This window comes from Takifugu flavidus, chromosome 2 (genome assembly GCF_003711565.1).
Source record: "Takifugu flavidus isolate HTHZ2018 chromosome 2, ASM371156v2, whole genome shotgun sequence".
Taxonomy (NCBI): domain Eukaryota; kingdom Metazoa; phylum Chordata; class Actinopteri; order Tetraodontiformes; family Tetraodontidae; genus Takifugu; species Takifugu flavidus.
Genome location: NC_079521.1, coordinates 439093 through 458254, shown reverse-complemented (window position 1 = coordinate 458254; position 19162 = coordinate 439093). Strand labels below are relative to the sequence as shown.

General features: G+C 51.2%; 2 protein-coding genes across 6 annotated transcripts in view; both read left to right on the top strand.

The window, feature by feature from the left end:
- Positions 1-619: 619 nt before the first annotated feature.
- nadsyn1 (NAD synthetase 1) lies at positions 620-11568 on the top strand. 5 transcript variants are annotated; one of them, XR_008947944.1, is made up of 21 exons: positions 620-826; positions 1734-1794; positions 1921-2037; positions 2127-2180; positions 2265-2354; positions 3387-3438; positions 3513-3601; positions 3744-3861; positions 4996-5127; positions 6077-6148; positions 7591-7715; positions 7906-7954; positions 8034-8136; positions 8233-8401; positions 10077-10212; positions 10307-10413; positions 10512-10643; positions 10726-10795; positions 10928-11056; positions 11220-11356; positions 11461-11568. XR_008947944.1 is itself a non-coding variant. In XM_057020482.1 (21 exons), exons 1-21 carry the CDS (start codon positions 742-744, stop codon positions 11485-11487), a joined length of 2094 nt encoding a protein of 697 aa, XP_056876462.1. In that variant the 5' UTR covers positions 621-741; the 3' UTR covers positions 11488-11568. The 5 variants fall into 5 exon arrangements, 2 of the variants coding, with proteins under 2 accessions (XP_056876462.1, XP_056876454.1); XR_008947942.1 differs by having other exon boundaries at positions 11452-11568; XM_057020482.1 differs by having other exon boundaries at positions 621-826; positions 11180-11356.
- A 1728-nt stretch (positions 11569-13296) lies between these two features.
- tpcn2 (two pore segment channel 2) overlaps positions 13297-19162 on the top strand; it is a 15868-nt gene continuing 10002 nt past the window's right edge. Inside the window, 10 exon segments of the mRNA XM_057020461.1 lie at positions 13297-13548; positions 16609-16664; positions 17211-17287; positions 17390-17567; positions 17656-17772; positions 17946-18052; positions 18251-18323; positions 18657-18756; positions 18829-18894; positions 18975-19039. Coding sequence (XP_056876441.1) covers positions 13431-13548; positions 16609-16664; positions 17211-17287; positions 17390-17567; positions 17656-17772; positions 17946-18052; positions 18251-18323; positions 18657-18756; positions 18829-18894; positions 18975-19039 — 957 coding nt within the window. The 5' untranslated portion in view covers positions 13297-13430.

Sequence of the window (19162 nt, the reverse complement as noted above, 5' to 3'; positions counted from 1 at the left end):
TAAGCAACCAGGAAGTGTTCACCTCCGTTTCCGCCTCTGATTGGCTGTAGCGTGTTTACTTAAACTAACCAGGAAGTGTTCACCTCCGTCTCCGTCTCTGATTGGCTGTAGCGTGTTTACTTAAACTAACCAGGAAGTGTTCACCTCCGTCTCCGCCTCTGATTGGCTGTAGCGTGTTTAATGTAAGCCAACCAGGAAGTGTTCACCTCCGTCTCCGCCTCTGATTGGCTGTAGCGTGTTTACTTTAAGCCAACCAGGAAGTGTTCCCCTCCGTCTCCGCCTCTGATTGGCTGTAGCGTGTTTATTTTAAGCCAACCAGGAAGTGTTCACCTCCGTCTCCGCCTCTGATTGGCTGTAGTGTGTTTACTTAAACTAACCAGGAAGTGTTCACCTCCGTCTCCGCCTCTAATTGGCTGTAGCGTGTTACTTTAAGCCAACCAGGAAGTGTTCCCCTCCGTCTCCGCCTCTGATTGGCTGTAGCGTGTTTACTTTAAGCCAACCAGGAAGTGTTCACCTCCGTCTTCGCCTCTGATTTGCTGTAGCGTGTTTACTTTAAGCCAACCAGGAAGTGTCCCCTCCGTCTCCGCCTCTGATTGGGTCTTGTTGACAGTGATTCCAACCAATCACCGCTCGGGTGGACGCAGCCCCTTCTTCACCGTCTGTTACAGCGAAATCACCGACTAAAGTTTAACACTCAGCGGAGCTCCTGTAGTTCGACAGTGGGTCCATTAGAGCCACACGATGGGACGGAAGGTGACTGTAGCGACCTGCTCTCTGAACCAGTGGGCTCTGGACTTTGAAGGAAACTTGAGGAGGATCCTGCAGAGTGAGTGTTTCAGTTGCGACCGAGTTGATTAAAACCTGCGCCGTCGACGACTCTGGGCTCACAGACACAACCGACGAACATGATCCGGTGTGATTGTCCGAATCTGCTAAAGTCCGCGTTTGGTGACGCGTTATTTCTGCCGACTACACAATTCTGAAAACTTACGAAAGTCTCGAATCTTTGATATAGTTTTGACCTATAGAGGTCGCCATTGTTGTCTGCGCAGTGCATTCTGGGACTAAATGTATATAACACACGTGTCACGTGTCAATAAACGTGCCTGTCTCGCGTGTCTTATCAAGTAAGCAAGTGCTTCCAAGTACACTCCAAGTCCCAGGATGTGTACTTGCCCCGCCCATTTCCTCACGTTAGACAGGTGTGACTGGTGTGGACAGTGTCGGGATCCCACAATGCATTTCACCTCAGCTGGTGACAGCAGAAGCAGTGGTGGAGGGAAAGTATGGACACTGAAATGTGAACTCCAGAAGTTCACACGTCCAAGCACCAGTGTGCACCAGTCCCCCCTGCTCTGTGCTTGATCTAAGGTAACAGAACACCTGTGGACTGGAGCTGTGTACCTGTGTACTGAAGTGCTCCTGTAGAACCAAAGGCTGTTCTACAGGAGGTCCATGAAGGTTCTCAGGAGAGCGCGCATGTCTCCAGCTGTGACTGGGGGTGGGGGGGGGGGCAGTTATCGCTGCTGACCACATGGTCTAAAGGCTCCAACAACAGGAAGTCGTTTCACTGACTGGACTTTGCTTCATAGATTTGTGGTAATTCCCAAAGATCTGTTGGGTCCACCAGACCCAAGATGCTCAGGAAGCTAACCCGTTGTGGGGGGCGTCTTTGATCGGTCGACGTGACGAGCTGCTTCTCCCTAACTTTACTGGCTGGTTTCTCCCTGCAGGTATTGAGATTGCAAAGTCCCGGGGAGCCAAATACAGACTGGGGCCAGAGCTGGAGATAAGGTGGGACGGGAGGACCTTGGCTGTGTGTCCAGTGGGGGGACAGTAACTCAGGAGCACACCTGGACAGATGGGTTGTCGGTTGCTCTGGACGTCTTTTTGACTCTGGGTTTGCACCATTTCTCACAGTGGCTACGGCTGTGCAGACCACTTCTACGAGTCCGACACGTTGCTCCACAGCTTCCAGGTCTTGAAGGAGCTCCTGGAGTCTCCTGTCACTGAAGACATCATCTGCGATGTAGGAATGTAGGTGCAAGTCCCACCGTCCAGTCCCGTCTCTGACCATACTCCGTCTCCTGAGCTGTCGTCAACCTTGTGCTGCTTGTTGTGTTCAGGCCCGTCATGCATCACAACGTGCGCTACAACTGCCGGGTCCTGTTCCTGAACAGGTAAAGCAGGGCCGGAATAACGGATCTGCAGTTTTCCTGATGTGCTGATGTTCATGCCCAACTTTTAAACCCCCTCTTGTGTAGAAAGATCCTGCTGATCAGACCCAAAATGCAGATGGCCAACAATGGGAACTACCGAGAGCTGCGCTGGTTCTCCCCATGGAACCACCTGAGGTGCTGCACCTGATGAGATCCTCCCATTTTCAGCTATAGGTTCTGAATTCACACACTCACGTGCACCTTGTTGCCCTGCTCGCTGCCTTGGTCCATGTTCCGTATCTCATGGAAACGACTGGCGGACCGCACCAGAGTTGGGCTGTTGGCCCGGCCTGCCGGGTGGTGCAGGTCTTTGGTGGCCCCTGTTGTGTTCCCACTGGTCCACCAGCCCCACTGCTGTCTTTGATGTGAGCTCATAAAAGGCTCCCTCAGCTCATGAGCGCTCTGGCTCTGCTCATTCGCAGCGTTTGTAGCTGTTGTAGTTGCAGCGTTGTAGCTGTTGTAGTTGCAGCGTTGTAGCTGTTGTAGTTGCAGCGTTTGTAGCTGTTGTAGTTGCAGCGTTTATAGCTGTTGTAGTTGCAGCGTTTGTAGCTGTTGTAGTTGCAGCGTTTGTAGCTGTTGTAGTTGCAGCGTTTATAGCTGTTGTAGTTGCAGCGTTTGTAGCTGTTGTAGTTGCAGCGTTGTAGCTGTTGTAGTTGCAGCGCTTATAGCTGTTGTAGTTGCAGCGTTTGTAGCTGTTGTAGTTGCAGCGTTTGTAGCTGTTGTAGTTGCAGCATTTGTAGCTGTTGTAGTTGCAGCGTTTATAGCTGTTGTAGTTGCAGCGTTTATAGCTGTTGTTGTTGCAGCACGTGTAGCTGTTGTAGTTGCAGCATTTGTAGCTGTTGTAGTTGCAACGTTGTAGCTGTTGTAGTTGCAACGTTTATAGCTGTTGTAGTTGCAGCACGTGTAGCTGTTGTAGTTGCAGCGTTTGTAGCTATTGTAGTTGCAGCACGTGTAGCTGTTGTAGTTGCAGCGTTTGTAGCTGTTGTAGTTGCAACGTTTATAGCTGTTGTAGTTGCAGCACGTGTAGCTGTTGTAGTTGCAGCGTTGTAGCTGTTGTAGTTGCAGCGTTTGTAGCTGTTGTAGTTGCAGCGTTTATAGCTGTTGTAGTTGCAGCACGTGTGTGAACACTCGGTCCTGAAGGCTCTTCTTTCTGCTTTGTTCCTTTAGGAAGGTTGAGGATTACGTCCTTCCTAGGATGATCCAGGAAACAACAGGACAGGTAAAGGCATTTCGTCTCACCACTGGGGACCATCGGTTGCTATGGGTAACCCTTTTTGTCTCTGATTTCTGTAGGAGACGGTGCCATTTGGGGATTGTGTTCTCTCCACCAAAGACACCTGCATTGGCACTGAAATCTGTGCAGAACTCTGGAGCCCAAGAAGGTAAAAGCATCCTGCACTTGGACATCCTCGGCCTCTCCTGGAACTGGCCTCTCCTGGAACTGGCCTTTCCTGGAACTGGCCTCTCCTGGAACTGGCCTTTCCTGGAACTAGCCTGACTTGATCTCTTTGCCCCATATTCAAGCCCCCATATTCAGATGAGCCAGGACGGTGTTGAGATCTTCACCAATTCCTCAGCCAGCCACCACGAGCTCCGCAAAGCCGAATCACGAGTCAACCTGATCAGGTCGGCAACCAGCAAGGTACCTGTTCAAGTATTTGTGACCTAACTAATGAATCAGGAGCGGATTTTGGTCCTCAGAATGCAACTATAATTACCAGAGTAATACCAGTGTAATACCAGAGTAATACCAGAGTAATACCGGAGTAATACCGGTGTAATACCGGTGTAATACCGGTGTAATACCAGTGTAATACCAGAGTAATACCAGTGTAATACCAGTGTAATACCAGAGTAATACCGGTGTAATACCAGAGTAATACCGGTGTAATACCAGTGTAATACCAGAGTAATACCAGTGTAATACCAGAGTAATACAGAGTAATACCAGTGTAATACCAGTGTAATACCAGTGTAATACCAGTGTAATACAGAGTAATACCGGTGTAATACCGGTGTAATACCGGAGTAATACCGGTGTAATACCGGTGTAATACCGGAGTAATACCGGAGTAATACCGGTGTAATACCGGTGTAATACCAGTGTAATACCGGAGTAATACCAGAGTAATAACAGAGTAATACCAGGGTAATACCAGTATAAAATCAGAGTATAAAACCAGAGTATAAAACCAGTGTAATACCAGTATGATACCAGTGTGATACCAGAGTGATACCAGTGTAATACCAGAGTAATACCGGTGTAATACCGGTGTAATAACAGAGTAATAACAGAGTAATAACAGAGTAATAACAGAGTAATACCAGTATAAAACCAGAGTATAAAACCAGAGTATAAAACCAGTGTAATACCAGTGTAATACCAGTATAATACCAGTGTGATACCAGAGTGATGCCAGAGTAATACCAGAGTAATACCAGAGTAATACCAGAGTAATACCAGTGTAATACCAGAGTGATACCAGTATAAAACCAGTGTAATACCAGCGTAATACCTGTGTAATACCTGTGTAATACCAGAGTAATAACAGAATAATAACAGAGTGATACTAGATTAATACCAGAGTAATACCAGTATAGTACCAGATTAATATAACCAAAATTCTCATATAATGCCTGTATGTTATCAATATTATACAGGCATTATACTGACCTGACTCAGATGAAGACGCAGGTGGCTGACTGAGCTCTGGGTTGGGAGACCTGCTGAGTCGACATTATTTTGCGTGTTGATTGTGTTGTGTGGGTGTGACAGGGCGGAGGGATCTACCTCTACGCCAACCAGAAGGGCTGTGATGGCGACCGTGTTTACTACGACGGCTGTGCCATGGTGGCCATCAATGGAGACATTGTTGCTCAGGGGGTGCAGTTTTCTGTCAACGATGTGGTACGTATGGTCAATGGGCAGATCTGCCCAGAGCCGCCTCCAGCCGGGCTGGTGCCCGAGGCCAGGGAGGGTTTCATGTTCACGTCCATCACAGCGCAGCACACCTGTAACTCCTCCCCCAGAGGCTGTAGGACAGGTCAGGGCTCAGACCAACGCAGGCAGGCAGGCAGGCAGACAGACAGATAGGGAGGGAGACAGGCAGGCAGGCAGGCAGGCAGACAGGCATGCAGGCAGGCAGACAGACAGACAGACAGGGAGGGAGACAGGCAGGCAGGCAGACAGGCATGCAGGCAGGCAGACAGACAGACAGACAGGGAGGGAGACAGGCAGGCAGACAGACAGACAGATAGGGAGGGAGACAGGCAGGCAGACAGACAGACAGGCATGCAGGCAGGCAGGCAGGCAGACAGACAGATAGGGAGGGAGACAGGCAGGCAGGCAGGCAGACAGACAGGGAGGGAGACAGGCAGGCAGACAGACAGGGAGGGAGACAGGCAGGCAGACAGACAGACAGACAGACAGGCATGCAGGCAGGCAGACAGACAGACAGGGAGGGAGACAGGCAGGCAGACAGACAGGCAGACAGACAGGCAGACAGACAGGCAGACAGGGAGGGAGACAGGCAGACAGACAGACAGACAGGCATGCAGACAGACAAATAAACAGGCAGACAGGCAGGCAGACAGACAGGCAGACAGACAGGCATGCAGGCAGGCAGACAGACAGACAGACAGGCAGGCAGGCAGACAGACAGACAGACAGACAGGCAGGCAGGGAGACAGACAGACGGCACAGTTACTTTATGTAGCTTATGCTCTTTTTGGAGGGGGTAGGGGGATGTTGCATGTTATTATTTCCTTTTATATTATTATTATTATTATTGTTATTATTATTATTATTATTGCTATTTTCAATGCTTTTCTTGAACCTCAGAAAAATGTGTTTGTAGGAAGTGATTTCAGCTACACTTGATCTGGAGGATGTTCGCAGCTACAGGGGGCGAGAAAACCATCCACACTTGGTGAGCACCATGTCCTGTCAGTGTCCTGTCCTAGAGTCCTGTCATAGAGGGTCCTGTCCTAGAGTCCTGTCATAGAGGGTCCTGTCCTAGAGTGTCCTGTCCTAGAGTCCTGTCCTAGAGTGTCCTGTCAGTGTCCTGTCCTAGAGTCCTGTCATAGAGGGTCCTGTCCTAGAGTGTCCTGTCCTAGAGTCCTGTCCTAGAGTGTCCTGTCAGTGTCCTGTCCTAGAGTCCTGTCATAGAGGGTCCTGTCCTAGAGTGTCCTGTCCTAGAGTCCTGTCCTAGAGTGTCCTGTCAGTGTCCTGTCCTAGAGTCCTGTCCTAGAGCGTCCTGTCAGTGTCCTGTCCTAGAGTCCTGTCCTAGAGTCCTGTCATAGAGCGTCCTGTCAGTGTCCTGTCCTAGAGTCCTGTCCTAGAGCGTCCTGTCAGTGTCCTGTCCTAGAGTCCTGTCCTAGAGCGTCCTGTCAGTGTCCTGTCCTAGAGTCCTGTCCTAGAGCGTCCTGTCAGTGCCCTGTCCTAGAGCGTCCTGTCCTAGAGCGTCCTGTCATAGAGCGTCCTGTCAGTGTCCTGTCATAGAGCGTCCTGTCATAGAGTCCTGTCAGTGTCCTGTCCTAGAGTCCTGTCCTAGAGTCCTGTCATAGAGTCCTGTCATAGAGTCCTGTCATAGAGTCCTGTCAGTGTCCTGTCCTAGAGTCCTGTCATAGAGCGTCCTGTCAGTGTCCTGTCATAGAGTCCTGTCCTAGAGCGTCCTGTCAGTGTCCTGTCCTAGAGTCCTGTCATAGAGTCCTGTCATAGAGTCCTGTCAGTGTCCTGTCATAGAGTCCTGTCATAGAGTGTCCTGTCAGTGTCCTGTCATAGAGTCCTGTCATAGAACGTCCTCATCCTCTGGGAGGGTCAGTGGGAGGGTCAGTGGGAGGGTCAGTGGGAGGGTCAGTGGGAGGGTCAGTGGGAGGGTCAGTGGGAGGGCCAGTGGGAGGGTCAGTGGGAGGGCCAGTGGGAGGGTCAGTGGGAGGGTCAGTGGGTGGGTCAGTGGGAGGGTCAGTGGGAGGGTCAGTGGGAGGGTCAGTGGAGGGTCAGTGGGAGGGTCCCCAATGGGTGAAGGCAGGACCCCCCTGGATGAGGCCCCACTTCATCACAGGGTCCTATGTGAGCTAATAGCAGGGCTAATTTAGATTTTTATTAGCTTGCTAACCTGATAGGTGCGGATGAATCATCATTATTCAAAGTATAAAAATGTCCATCATTAGAGCAGAAAGACAAAAGGCAGACGGAGACATTCTGCAGGTGTTGTGGAGGTTAGCATGGGAGCCTTCGTCCATCCCGGCCTGAAGCTTCCTGCTCCCCCCAAAAGACTCTGCACATGTTTGCTTTGATCCAGTGGAGACGTTTTAGCCCGTTGCTACAGGAATAATTCAGTGGTGATCTTCCGATCTTCCTGTTTTCCAGGAAAGTGAGCCCAAACCTTGCTACAGGGTCAGAGTCAACTTCAGTTTGTCTGATGTAGATGACGTCCACCTGCCTGTTCACCAGCCAGTAGAGTGGTGCTTCCACACACCTGAGGAAGAGATCAGGTGTGTCCCTTTGAATTTCACTTTATTCCCTAATGTTTTCAAGATCAAACAGGACAAGAAGCGCCCACGGAGGTGAGTAAAGGGATGATGGCAGCACATCTTCATCTCCACGGAACGTGCACACAAACCCAGTTCAGAACGGACCTCTTTTGAACAGTGTACCAAGCTGCTGAGACTAACTGTCCTTCAGTCTAGGACCGGCCTGCTGGCTGTGGGACTACCTGAGGAGGAGTGGACAGGTATCCTGTGCAATATTGGCTCCTAGAAAAGCTCCAGGTTACAGTGGTGACGTTTGCTGGGGCGACTGATTGTGTCCAGGCTGGTTTCCTGCTGCCCCTGAGTGGGGGGGTGGACAGCGCCTCCAGCGCCTGCATCGTGCACTCCCTCTGCGTCCTGCTGTGCCGGGCGGTGGAGGACGGCAGTGAGTGTTGAGTGAACCAAATATGAGCTTCAAAGGGAAGGTTTGTCCCCAGTCTGATCCTGACAAGTGTCCATGACGTCCTTGTCCATTTCCCAGACACTCAGGTTCTGGACGATGTCCGCAGAGTGGTTGGAGACAGCACCTATCGGCCCACTCAGCCCAGGGAGCTGTGCAGCCGCATCTTCACCACCTGCTATATGGGCAGCGAAAACTCCACCGAGGACACGCGGACCAGGGCCAAAGACCTGGCCAGAGAGATCGGGAGGTGGGTAGTAGGGCTACACAGGAGACAGTCGGGGGATACAGGAGACCGTCGGGGGACACAGGAGACAGTCAGGGGACACAGGAGACCGTCGGGGGACACAGGAGACAGTCGGGGGATACAGGAGACGGTCGGGGGATACAGGAGACAGTCGGGGGACACAGGAGTACGCAGGAGACAGCAGCAGCAGTAGTAGTAGCACTGTTGCGTTATTCTATTGTGTTTGTTTAATCATTAAAGACTTGTGTTTGCTGCGTGTTTGATGTGTGTTTGCTGCGTGTTTGCTGCGTGTTTGATGCATGTTTGTTGCGTGTTTGATGCGTGTTTGATGCTTGTTTGATGCGTGTTTGCTGCATGTTTGCTGCGTGTTTGCTGCGTGTTTGATGCGTGTTTGATGCGTGTTTGCTGCGTGTTTGATGCGTGTTTGCTGTGTGTTTGCTGCGTGTTTGATGCGTGTTTGCTGCTTGTTTGACGCGTGTTTGATGCGTGTTTGATGCGTGTTTGCTGCGTGTTTGATGCGTGTTGCTGCTTGTTTGCTGCGTGTTGCTGCTTGTTTGCTGCTTGTTTGCTGCGTGTTTGCTGTGTGTTGCTGCGTGTTGCTGCGTGTTGCTGCTTGTTTGCTGCTTGTTTGCTGCGTGTTTGATGCGTGTTTGATGCGTGTTTGATGCGTGTTGCTGCGTGTTTGATGCGTGTTTGCTGCGTGTTGCTGCTTGTTTGCTGCTTGTTTGCTGCGTGTTGCTGCGTGTTTGCTGCTTGTTTGATGCGTGTTTGATGCGTGTTGCTGCGTGTTTGCTGCTTGTTTGCTGTGTGTTTGCTGCTTGTTTGCTGCGTGTTTGCTGCGTGTTTGCTGCTTGTTTGATGCGTGTTGATGCGTGTTGCTGCGTGTTTGCTGCTTGTTTGCTGCGTGTTTGCTGCTTGTTTGCTGCGTATTTGCTGCGTGTTGCTGCGTGTTTGATGCGTGTTTGCTGCGTGTTTGCTGCGTGTTTGCTGTGTGTTTGATGCGTGTTTGATGCGTGTTTGCTGCGTGTTTGATGCGTGTTTGCTGCGTGTTTGATGTGTGTTTGCTGCGTGTTTGCTGCGTGTTTGCTGCGTGTTTGCTGCGTGTTTGCTGCGTGTTGCTGCGTGTTTGCTGCTTGTTTGCTGCGTGTTTGATGCGTGTTTGATGCGTGTTGCTGCTTGTTTGATGCGTGTTTGATGCGTGTTTGCTGTGTGTTTGCTGCGTGTTTGCTGCGTGTTTGATGCGTGTTTGCTGCGTGTTTGCTGCGTGTTTGATGCGTGTTTGCTGCGTGTTTGATGCGTGTTTGCTGCGTGTTTGATGCGTGTTTGCTGCGTGTTTGATGCGTGTTTGCTGCGTGTTTGATGCGTGTTTGCTGTGTGTTTGCTGTGTGTTTGCTGCGTGTTTGCTGCTTGTTTGACGCGTGTTTGCTGCGTGTTTGCTGCTTGTTTGATGCGTGTTTGCTGTGTGTTTGCTGCTTGTTTGATGCGTGTTTGATGCGTGTTGCTGCTTGTTTGCTGCGTGTTTGATGCGTGTTTGATGCGTGTTTGCTGCGTGTTTGCTGCTTGTTTGATGCGTGTTTGATGCGTGTTGCTGCGTGTTTGCTGCTTGTTTGCTGCGTGTTTGCTGCGTGTTTGCTGCGTGTTTGCTGCGTGTTTGATGCGTGTGCTTCCTGGTTTTCAGCACACACATGACCATCAACATCGACCTGGCCGTCAGGAGCATCCTGGGAATCTTCTCGGCCGTCACTGGGAAGTGGCCCCAGTTTGGGGTGAATGGGGGGAGCCGGAGGGAGAACCTGGCTCTGCAGAACGTGCAGGTCAGCGCTCAGGCTCTGCCTCCGTCGCTCTGGTGGTTGGTCCCGCTGACGCCGCGCTGTCTCCACACGCGTCCCTGTCCCCCTGTCTCCCCAGGCCAGGGTCAGGATGGTGCTGGCCTACCTGTTTGCCCAGCTGAGTCTGTGGTCCCGGGGGCGGCCAGGTGGCCTGCTGGTGCTGGGCTCCGCTAACGTGGATGAGAGGTATCGCTGCTGAGTCCGCCGTGCTCCCTCAAGCAGAAGAACATGCTGCTAGTTGGGAACCCTGCACAGCCTCTGACAGTTGACAACGTTCTGCTCAGTCTGACAGGATATTTCACAAAGTACGACTGTTCGAGTGCTGACATCAACCCCATCGGAGGCATCAGCAAGGCGGATCTGAAGAACTTCCTGTTTTACTGCGTCGAGACCTTCCAGCTGAGCAGCCTGAGAGGGTGAGTTTCCTGCTGGTGGCAGTCAGGACGCTCAATGACGCGTCCTGAAGCTCTCCAGTCACATCAGGGTCGTCTCCTGCAGCATCCTGACGGCGCCACCCACCGCGGAACTGGAGCCACTCAAAGATGGACAAGTGTCCCAAACAGACGAGGTAACAGAGACCTTTGACCTTCTCTGGCGTCCGCGGTAGCTGTGCTGCCCGTGTGGGTGGCTCAGACGCTCCGCTCATCCCCGTGTCCTCAGGATCCCCCTCCCTGTATTGACAGAAGTCTTCTTTTGTCAGGCAGACATGAAGATGACCTACTCGGAGCTGTCTGTGATCGGACGGCTCAGGAAGATCTCCATGTGTGGCCCCTTCAGTATGTTCTGTAAACTCATTCACCTGTGGAAGGATCTGCTGTCACCTGTGGAGGTCAGTGTCCTGCTCCTCTGCCGCTCTGGCTCTTCTATATGTTATTAGCCAAGCTGGAGTCGCCAGGTTTTAGAAGACCTGCCAGGAGAACCCAGTAATGACCACGCTGGGCTTGCTGCACAGGTGGCCCAGAAGGTGAAACACTTCTTCTGGATGTATTCAGTCAACCGTCACAAGATGACAACATTGACACCGGCCTACCACGCCGAGAGCTACAGTCCCGATGACAACCGCTTTGACCTTCGACCCTTCCTCTACGACACCCGCTGGGGCTGGCAGTTCAGGTGCATCGACAGCCAGGTGGGTGTGGCTCTGAGGTGGAGGAAGGTAGCTCCAGCAGGAGCTGTTGGAACCATCACTCAGCTTGTTTGACGCTTGTCTTTTTTCCCTCCGAGGTCTCTCAGTTGGAAACCAAAGTCCAGAATCAGTAACAGCTGCAGATGGTTGTCCAAGTTCTTCTCGACGTTGGAACCTTTGCTGTCAAATAAACGTTCTTCTCCTGTGCGTTAAAATGTTGGTCTCTATGGAAACTTTGTTCTGTTACCTGTATAGATCCCTCTAGAAAGGTCTACCTGCCCAGCCCCACCTGGGGCCAGTCAAGAGCTTGTGGTGCTCCTCCGGGCCGGATGAACACACCGACCCTACAGGAGAGGACATGAATGTCCAGGGCTGTCCTCCAGGACTGTCCTCCAGGACTGTCCTCCAGGGCTGTCCTCCAGGGCTGTCCTCCAGGGCTGTCCTCCAGGACTGGCACAGAGGGTTAGGCCACCTGGACCTGAAGCCACTGCTGTGCTTGGATGGGCGTTGACCAGGTGTGACCAGGTGTGACCAGGGGTGTCCTGGTTCAGTCCCAACCAGCCAGGACAGGTTTCTAGCTCACACCTTTGACGTCCCACAAACACAGGTGCTGTTGCCTGTAATCACAGACGGTGCGGGGCCTTGGCTCACTGGTACAGGTGAACAGCTGAACCTGAATTCCTGCTGTCAGTCGCTCTAAAAGCTCAAACGCTGAACTTCCTCCTTGTCTTTAAAACAGGAGTAAAAATGTGGCTTCCAAGTAACTCAAGTGGAATTTATGGAACAAACATCTACATTTAGATGCTGTCCAACCATCTTCTGCTGCTTTGCCCCTCCCAGCTGCCCTCAGGTGAGGGGGGGGTGGACCCGGCACAGGTCACCAGCTCATGACAGGGCCCACGAGTAGACCAAACCCTCACTCTCAGTCACCTGTCCCACCTGAAGGTCTGGCTGGAGTACCTGGACAGAGCCTCAGGACACCATGAAGACCATGGAAACCCCTCCCAGTTCAGAACCTTCTTGCTGTGGGACACCTCTGTGGCTTCATGAAGGTTTCACTGTGGTGATAAAGGAGGCCGACAGATGAGTTGAGACAGGAACGTGATGTTTGCAGGTGGAGGTGACCCACAAAGGCCAGGAACGAAGGTTAGTCGAAACATGGAGGATTCTGGGAGTGGAGACAAAGAAGGTGGGCGACTTGAAGTATTTAGGGTCCAGAGCAGGTGAAAGTGTGGAGAAGATCAGAGGGAGGTGTTAGATGGTTTGGACATGGACAGAGGAGGGAGGGTGGATCCATCAGGAGCAGGATGCTGAGCTTCAACAGCCAGGCAGGAGGCCCAGAGCAAAGAGGAGGTTTATGGTTGTGGAGAACGAGGATCTGAAGTCCGTTGGTGTGAGAGGAGAAGAAGAAGAAGAAGATATAGAAGGTCTGGTCAGATGGAGAGAGTGGCCCCCGAGGTGGCCCCCGAGGTGGCCCCTGAGGGGAACAGCCAAACGTAGAAGAAGATGTCATATTACAATTTTAAATAATCTCAGTAATATCCAAATATAGACAACAACAGTGCTGCTGCTACTACTACTACTAGTAATAATAATAATAATAATAATAATAATAATATAATAATAATAATAATAATAATATAATAATAATAATAAGGTGTCACATTTCCTGTGAGAGCAGCACTGATCGTACCTGCAGTCTCAGATTTCCCAGCTGGTTCTGGTCCTGTTCTGGTCCTGTTGTGGTTCTGGTTCTGGTCCTGTTGTGGTTCTGGTTCTGGTCCTGTTCTGGTCCTGTTGTGGTTCTGGTTCTGGTCCTGTTGTGGTCCTGTTGTGGTCCTGTTGTGGTCCTGGTTCTGCCTGCCTCACTCACCGGTGACACCGTGACTCGTGTGTGGAGCTGGAGGAGGAGTTTGAAGCCGCAGGAGGAGGAGGAGGAGGAGGAGCGCCTCGACAGGAACTTCCTAAAACACATTCCTGTCGTCTCAGACCCGCGCAGCTCAGAACCGCCGGTGCCGACCGAAGCTTCACCTTCACATCGATCCGGAGGCGACGGAAGCAACAGTTGGTCGGCTACATGGAGACGGACCGCCTGCTGAGCGGGTCTGTAAACCAGATTTATAGGTCGTGGTCCGGCTCGGAGTCTGCCGAGGAGCCGGTGAGCAGGCGGACGTCCGAGATCGAGCATGAAACAGGTGAGTAATCTGGTTCTGTCCGGACAGGTGGACCCTGTGAGGACAGGTGGACCCTGTGAGGACAGGTGGACTCTGGGGTGATGTGTGTCCACAGCTCCATGTGCGCGTGTTTCACCTGTACAGTACATACGTGTTTACACAGACGTCTACATGTTGTGGGTTCGCATAATTACGCCGTAGTAATTAACAGCAGCAGTTTTTTATGATTCACTGATTGATCAGTTAATGTTTAACATTCTTTTACAACTCGCACGGTGGCTCCTGTAACACCACGAGTCTCGGACTAGGACTCGGACTCGGACTCGGACTAGGACTAGGACTCGGACTCGGACTCGGACTAGGACTGTTTAGCGCCGCACATCCTGAGGACCAATAGTTACTCGAAGAGTTACTGTGATAGTTGATTTATTAGTTACTCTGAGTTACTCTAATAGTTACTCAAATTCTTACATTAATAGTTGATTTATTAGTTACTTTGATAGTTACTCTAATATTTCCTCTAATTGTTACATTAATAGTTGATCTCTTAGTTACTGTAATTGTTACATTAATAGTTACTCTAATATTTCCTCTAATTGTTACATTAATAGTTGATCTATCAGTTACTGTAATTGTTACATTAATAGTTGATCTCTTAGTTACTGTAATTGTTACATTAATAGTTACTCTAATATTTCCTCTAATTGTTACATTAATAGTTGATCTATCAGTTACTGTAATTGTTACATTAATAGTTGATCTCTTAGTTACTGTAATTGTTCCATTAATAGTTGATCTATTAGTAACTAATAGTTACCTTAATAGTTACAGTAGACACTGACACTGACACCAGGATCTCTGATTGTCACCTCACCTTAATGAAGGTGTTGCCTTGTGTTGCTAACCTGACTGCTGGGCCACACACCTCACACTGGACCCCCCAAGGTTGTGTCTGAAGTCCTCTCCTGGACACGTGACTGTCCCGCCCGACACAGTACCGACACCAGATGGTCCGGTGGTGCTGAGGCTGCCTACTCTACACAGGTAGATGGACGGCCTGTCTGGACCCAACCTGGACCTGGATGTCTCTGAGACCACAGACAGGGTAGAGGAAGAGCTACATGTCCGCCACCGTCACTGGGATGCTGGTGGACAGAGAGTCCACCATCAAGGAGGACCTGTCCTGGACCATGCCCCCCTCCGCCTGAACCCTGTCAGAAAGCTGAGCCAGTTCTCCAGTGGGGCCCGTTTCTAAAGCGACCATCACTGGAGACCCTGAGCAGGGTCACCTCCTGGGGCGGCTCTGCCGGGTCACCTGCCGGGGCGGCTCTGCCGGCCTGCTGGACGCTCCTGATCAACTGTGAGGGACGCCATCACAACGTTCTCCTTCTGGTCCCCAGATAGATCCAGCATGGCTGACACCCACCACCACATGGTGACCAGGATGAGCCCCCTGTAGTAAAGCTGGTTACCAGCGACAGCCTTCAGTAAACCAGTAGGGTTTATAGAGGTCACCAGTTAGTCTTCCTCTAATCCTGGATGAGTGGGAACATTCACCAGCACGTCACCTCATCCAGGAATCAGGTCTGATTCCTCTTTATTGATCTGCATCTGTTCCAACCAAAGATCAGCCTGAGGGGGTTCCTCGGCTCCTCAGCCCCAACCTCTGGGAGCAGCTGCTGAACCAGAAGAGCCGCTTGTGTGGGCGACTGTAGATCAGGCCAGGCCGACCCGTGTGTCACTGGCATCGTTTCTGATTAATTAGGTGATTAGTTGGTTAATTAGAGAAGAGGAGCTCTCTGAGAGCTTCTGGCTGTGAGAGATGGAGCAGCTTCACGTCTGTGTCAGAGGTGTCGCTCAGACGCTTCAGCCGTTGGGAGTGTTGCTCTGTCAGAAGCACCTACAACCACTGACGCTCTGACACATCCTGTGTGTCACACACACACACGCACACACACACACACACACACACACACACACACACACACACACACACACCAGCTTTACAGATGTAGATGTGGTTGTTGTCAATACTGCTGATCTTCTGTGTTTTTCCTCACAGTTACGTGTGTGTGTGTGTGTGTGTGTGTGTGTGTGTGTGTGTGTGGGCGGGGGGTGCATTCACACACCACCAGCAGAAACTCAGCAGTTTCATTCTGAATTTCTGTGCTCGCTTGTTGCGCTTTAATTTAATTGCTACGAATACTCGAGGCATCGTAGCAATAGCGACATTTTTAACGACTTTGTGTAATTCAGATCATCAAGGCACCGGTTTTACAACTTGCTAATGTTGCTCTTCCACGCGGCGACCGTTAGAGGGCGCAGCAGCACCGCTGGGACGAGGACAGCGGGGGGGGGGGCACAGCAAGGTGGACCTGAGTGGGTCCTGTAAAACTTCCGAAGACATTTATAGATACCATTTTATCATAATACCACCCCGGGGATGATACATCTTATTACCCTTTAAAAATGCCCCAGGGCTCGAGGGGGTGGGGCAGAGCTGCGCCTGTTGTGAGGTGACACATTAAATGTTAACAATAGCACACTGTCTTATAATCCAGCTTTGTTCTATGCTAAGCTTAAACATTTTAGGTCCTATTTTAAAATAATGAAGCTATTTTTGAGAGAAACTAAGACTCTGAAGAATAAGCCACTCTGAATTCCCGGTTGATTATCTGTTGTTACCTGTGTAGCTGCAGCCATGTGTGTGAACATATGATAGCCGCTGGCTTCAGCCTGAATTAGCCTTTAGCCTCTCTACAAACGTGCACGCACACATGTGAGCAGAGGTGCGGACGACAGGCGAATGACGGCACACACTCATCACCCAACGGAAAAAAACCTCCAGAAACACGGAATTCTGGCGTGTGCCATGTAGCCTCCAGGCAAGACAAACTTCCTCATCCCAACGGACAAGTTCCACTGACAACATGTGAAGACGCCGCCCTCAGTGAGGGAGCTGGGTCACATGGCTTCCTTATATAGCCGGAGCTGGAGCCAGCCGCAGTATTCCCAGCTGTTGGGACATGTGAACGCCGCCTCAGATGGTTTTGTTGTTCTCACGTTCGCCACCGTCCACAGGTGACGAAGACCACGACATCCAGCAAGCTGTGGTCTTCATCGAGGATGCCATCCAGGTAGGACGCTTCTTCTCTGCTGCTGCTCAGGAATTCAGCTCCCAGGAGAAGAATTCCTGCTGCTCGGAACAATGCTTTCAGTTTTACAGTGTTCCAAACGATTTATTGCTAAATGTTCTACAGCAACTTTATGTTGTTTTGCATTAATCCCAGTCTGAGGTCAGTTGTTAGTGCTGACGGCTCCAAACAGAACTCCCAGTTTAAGCAGAACTCCCAGTTTAAGCAGAACTCCCAGTTTAGGGCAGCCCGAGTCAGAGTTCAGATGAGGCCAGTAAGCAGAAGGCAGCGATGCTCTCTGTAGCCTGACTGCTGCCGATGCTACTGCTGCTGCTATTGTTGTTGCTGCTACTACTGCTACTGTTGCACAAGCTCCAGCAGCATCGGCAGCAGCAGCAGCAGCACGTCGACCTTCGTGCTGCTGAACCTTTTTTCTTATTTCACTCTTCATGCTAATGCTAATGTGCTAGCAGAATTTTGACCTCTTTCATCTTCACTCAGCACTTTGTTCCCTGTGTGACGGTAGTTTTTGTGTCTCGGTTGCTCCAGTATCGCTCCATCAACCACCGAGTGGATGTCAGGTCGCTCCGCTTGTACCGTTGCTACTACTCTACGCTGTGCCAGTGGTAACCGCACCTCACACCTTCACGACCCCCCACCTCTGTCTCCTTGTGGAGCAGAGTCCTTCTGAAGGGGGTTGATTCATGTCGTCCTCGTGTCTTCCTCAGGTGTTTGGGTCTGACCATCGCCGTGGTGCTGCTGCTGGCCTTCGTAGAGCGCCCCTCCTCCCTGTCCCTCTCCTCAGACCCCCGACGGCGCTCCACTCACCTGAACCCCCCCTGTGGGGCCACCGAAAGTGTTGAGCTCGTCTGCCTGGTGGTCTTCGCTCTAGATCTTGCTGTGAAGGTAAACGCCGTGTTGTCGTGTTCTCCGGGTTCCAGTGTGTCGCCGACACGCTCGCTGGTTCAGACTGACGCTTTGATCCGACCCCCAGAGTTACCTGATTGGTTGGGACGAGTTCCGAAAGAACAAGTGGCTGATCGGCTACCTGGTGGTGATCTCCGTCTCCGTCATCGACTGGATGTTGTCTGTCAGCATGATGTGTGATGAGGTGAGACGCAAGAGGACGTCGACAAGCTCTTCTGGCCCGTTAGTGATGGTCAGGCTTCAGCTAAGGGTGGTGGCTTCCTGCGTCCTCCAGAAACAAGATTCTGTCTCATTGGTCCTTTAAGGACCGCCTGGTGTCCACAGGACAACCTGTACTGAGCTCACTTCTTTATTTAGAGACTGAGAGTTCGTCGACTTTTGCGACCGTTTTTCCTCCTGCAAAACTCGTCTCTCATGAAAAAGACGCTGAAGTGCATCAAGAGGACTTTGCCGGAGATCGCCAGGTATCTGCAAACACCTCACCATTTGTTTAAGCTCGGAGGAGGAACCATCGCCACCCGGAGGCCAGACTGGTCCAATATACCATATCTGCATTAACCGGCAGGAAGTTTGTTCCTTAGTTCTCCCAGAAAGAACTTGTCAGACATTGTTGAGAGCTGTGCTGCTGGTGGGTCAGTAAAAGCCCCTTCCTGCCCCTGCAGTGTCATCCTGCTGCTGGCCCTGCACCTCTGCCTCTTCACCATGATCGGCATGCTGCTCTTTGCTAAGACCGAGGTGGGTCCTCCTCTTGGTTCTGAGCTTTACCCAGTCTAAAGCAGCATCTCTTACAGCACAGGTGTCAAACTCTGGCCCGTGGGCCAAATTTGGCCCGCAATGTAATAATATTTGGCCATACCAATTGACTATTAGACCTGGCCCTCTGGTATTTTATTAAATATATATACATTGAAAGGTTCCCTGTTTTAGCTGGAGAAAGGTTTTTTTTCAATAAATATCAATGTTGGCCCGTGACTTGGTCCCAGTTTTGAATTTGGGCCCACTGGGTATTTGAGTTTGGCACCTCTGTCTTACAGGATGAAGTGACTTTGGTTGTTTGTGGTTCTTCAGGATCCTGAGAAAAACGAGGAGTGGAACTTGCACTTCCGGAACCTCCCCATGGCGCTCACGTCCCTGCTGGTGCTGCTGACCACCGCCAACAACCCTGACGGTAGCGGCGCAGCCTCAGACGCACCACGAAGAGGCTTCTTTTGAAAGAGTAACCTGCTTTCTTTCGCCGCAGTGATGCTGCCGGCCTACTCTCTGAACCGGAGCTACGCCATCTTCTTCATGGTCTTCAGCGTGATCGGTGAGCGGAGCTTTAGCAATGGTCGCAGCAGGTTGCTGCTGAGCTGCATTTCACACCAAACGTGCGCTGCTCCCTGGCAGGAACCTACTGTCTCATGAACTTGCTGACTGCTATCATCTACAACCAGTTCAGAGGGTATTTACTGGTGAGTGACTCCACAGACGCACGGACAGACCTCGATGTCAGTTCTGCTGTCTTCCACCGTCACAGCAGCACCTTCTATCAGCAGGCTTCACCAGATTTACTCACCTATGCTAAGCTTAGGTGC

What these genes read in the sequence shown, in the direction of transcription:
- nadsyn1 (XM_057020474.1), top strand. Translation starts at nt 742, where the DNA reads ATGGGACGGAAGGTGACTGTAGCGACCTGCTCTCTGAACCAGTGGGCT. An exon ending in TCAGGTCGGCAACCAGCAAG is followed by an intron (nt 3,862 to 4,995) that starts GTACCTGTTCAA and finishes TGGGTGTGACAG; the next exon opens with GGCGGAGGGATCTACCTCTA. An exon ending in CTGGCCAGAGAGATCGGGAG is followed by an intron (nt 8,402 to 10,076) that starts GTGGGTAGTAGG and finishes CCTGGTTTTCAG; the next exon opens with CACACACATGACCATCAACA.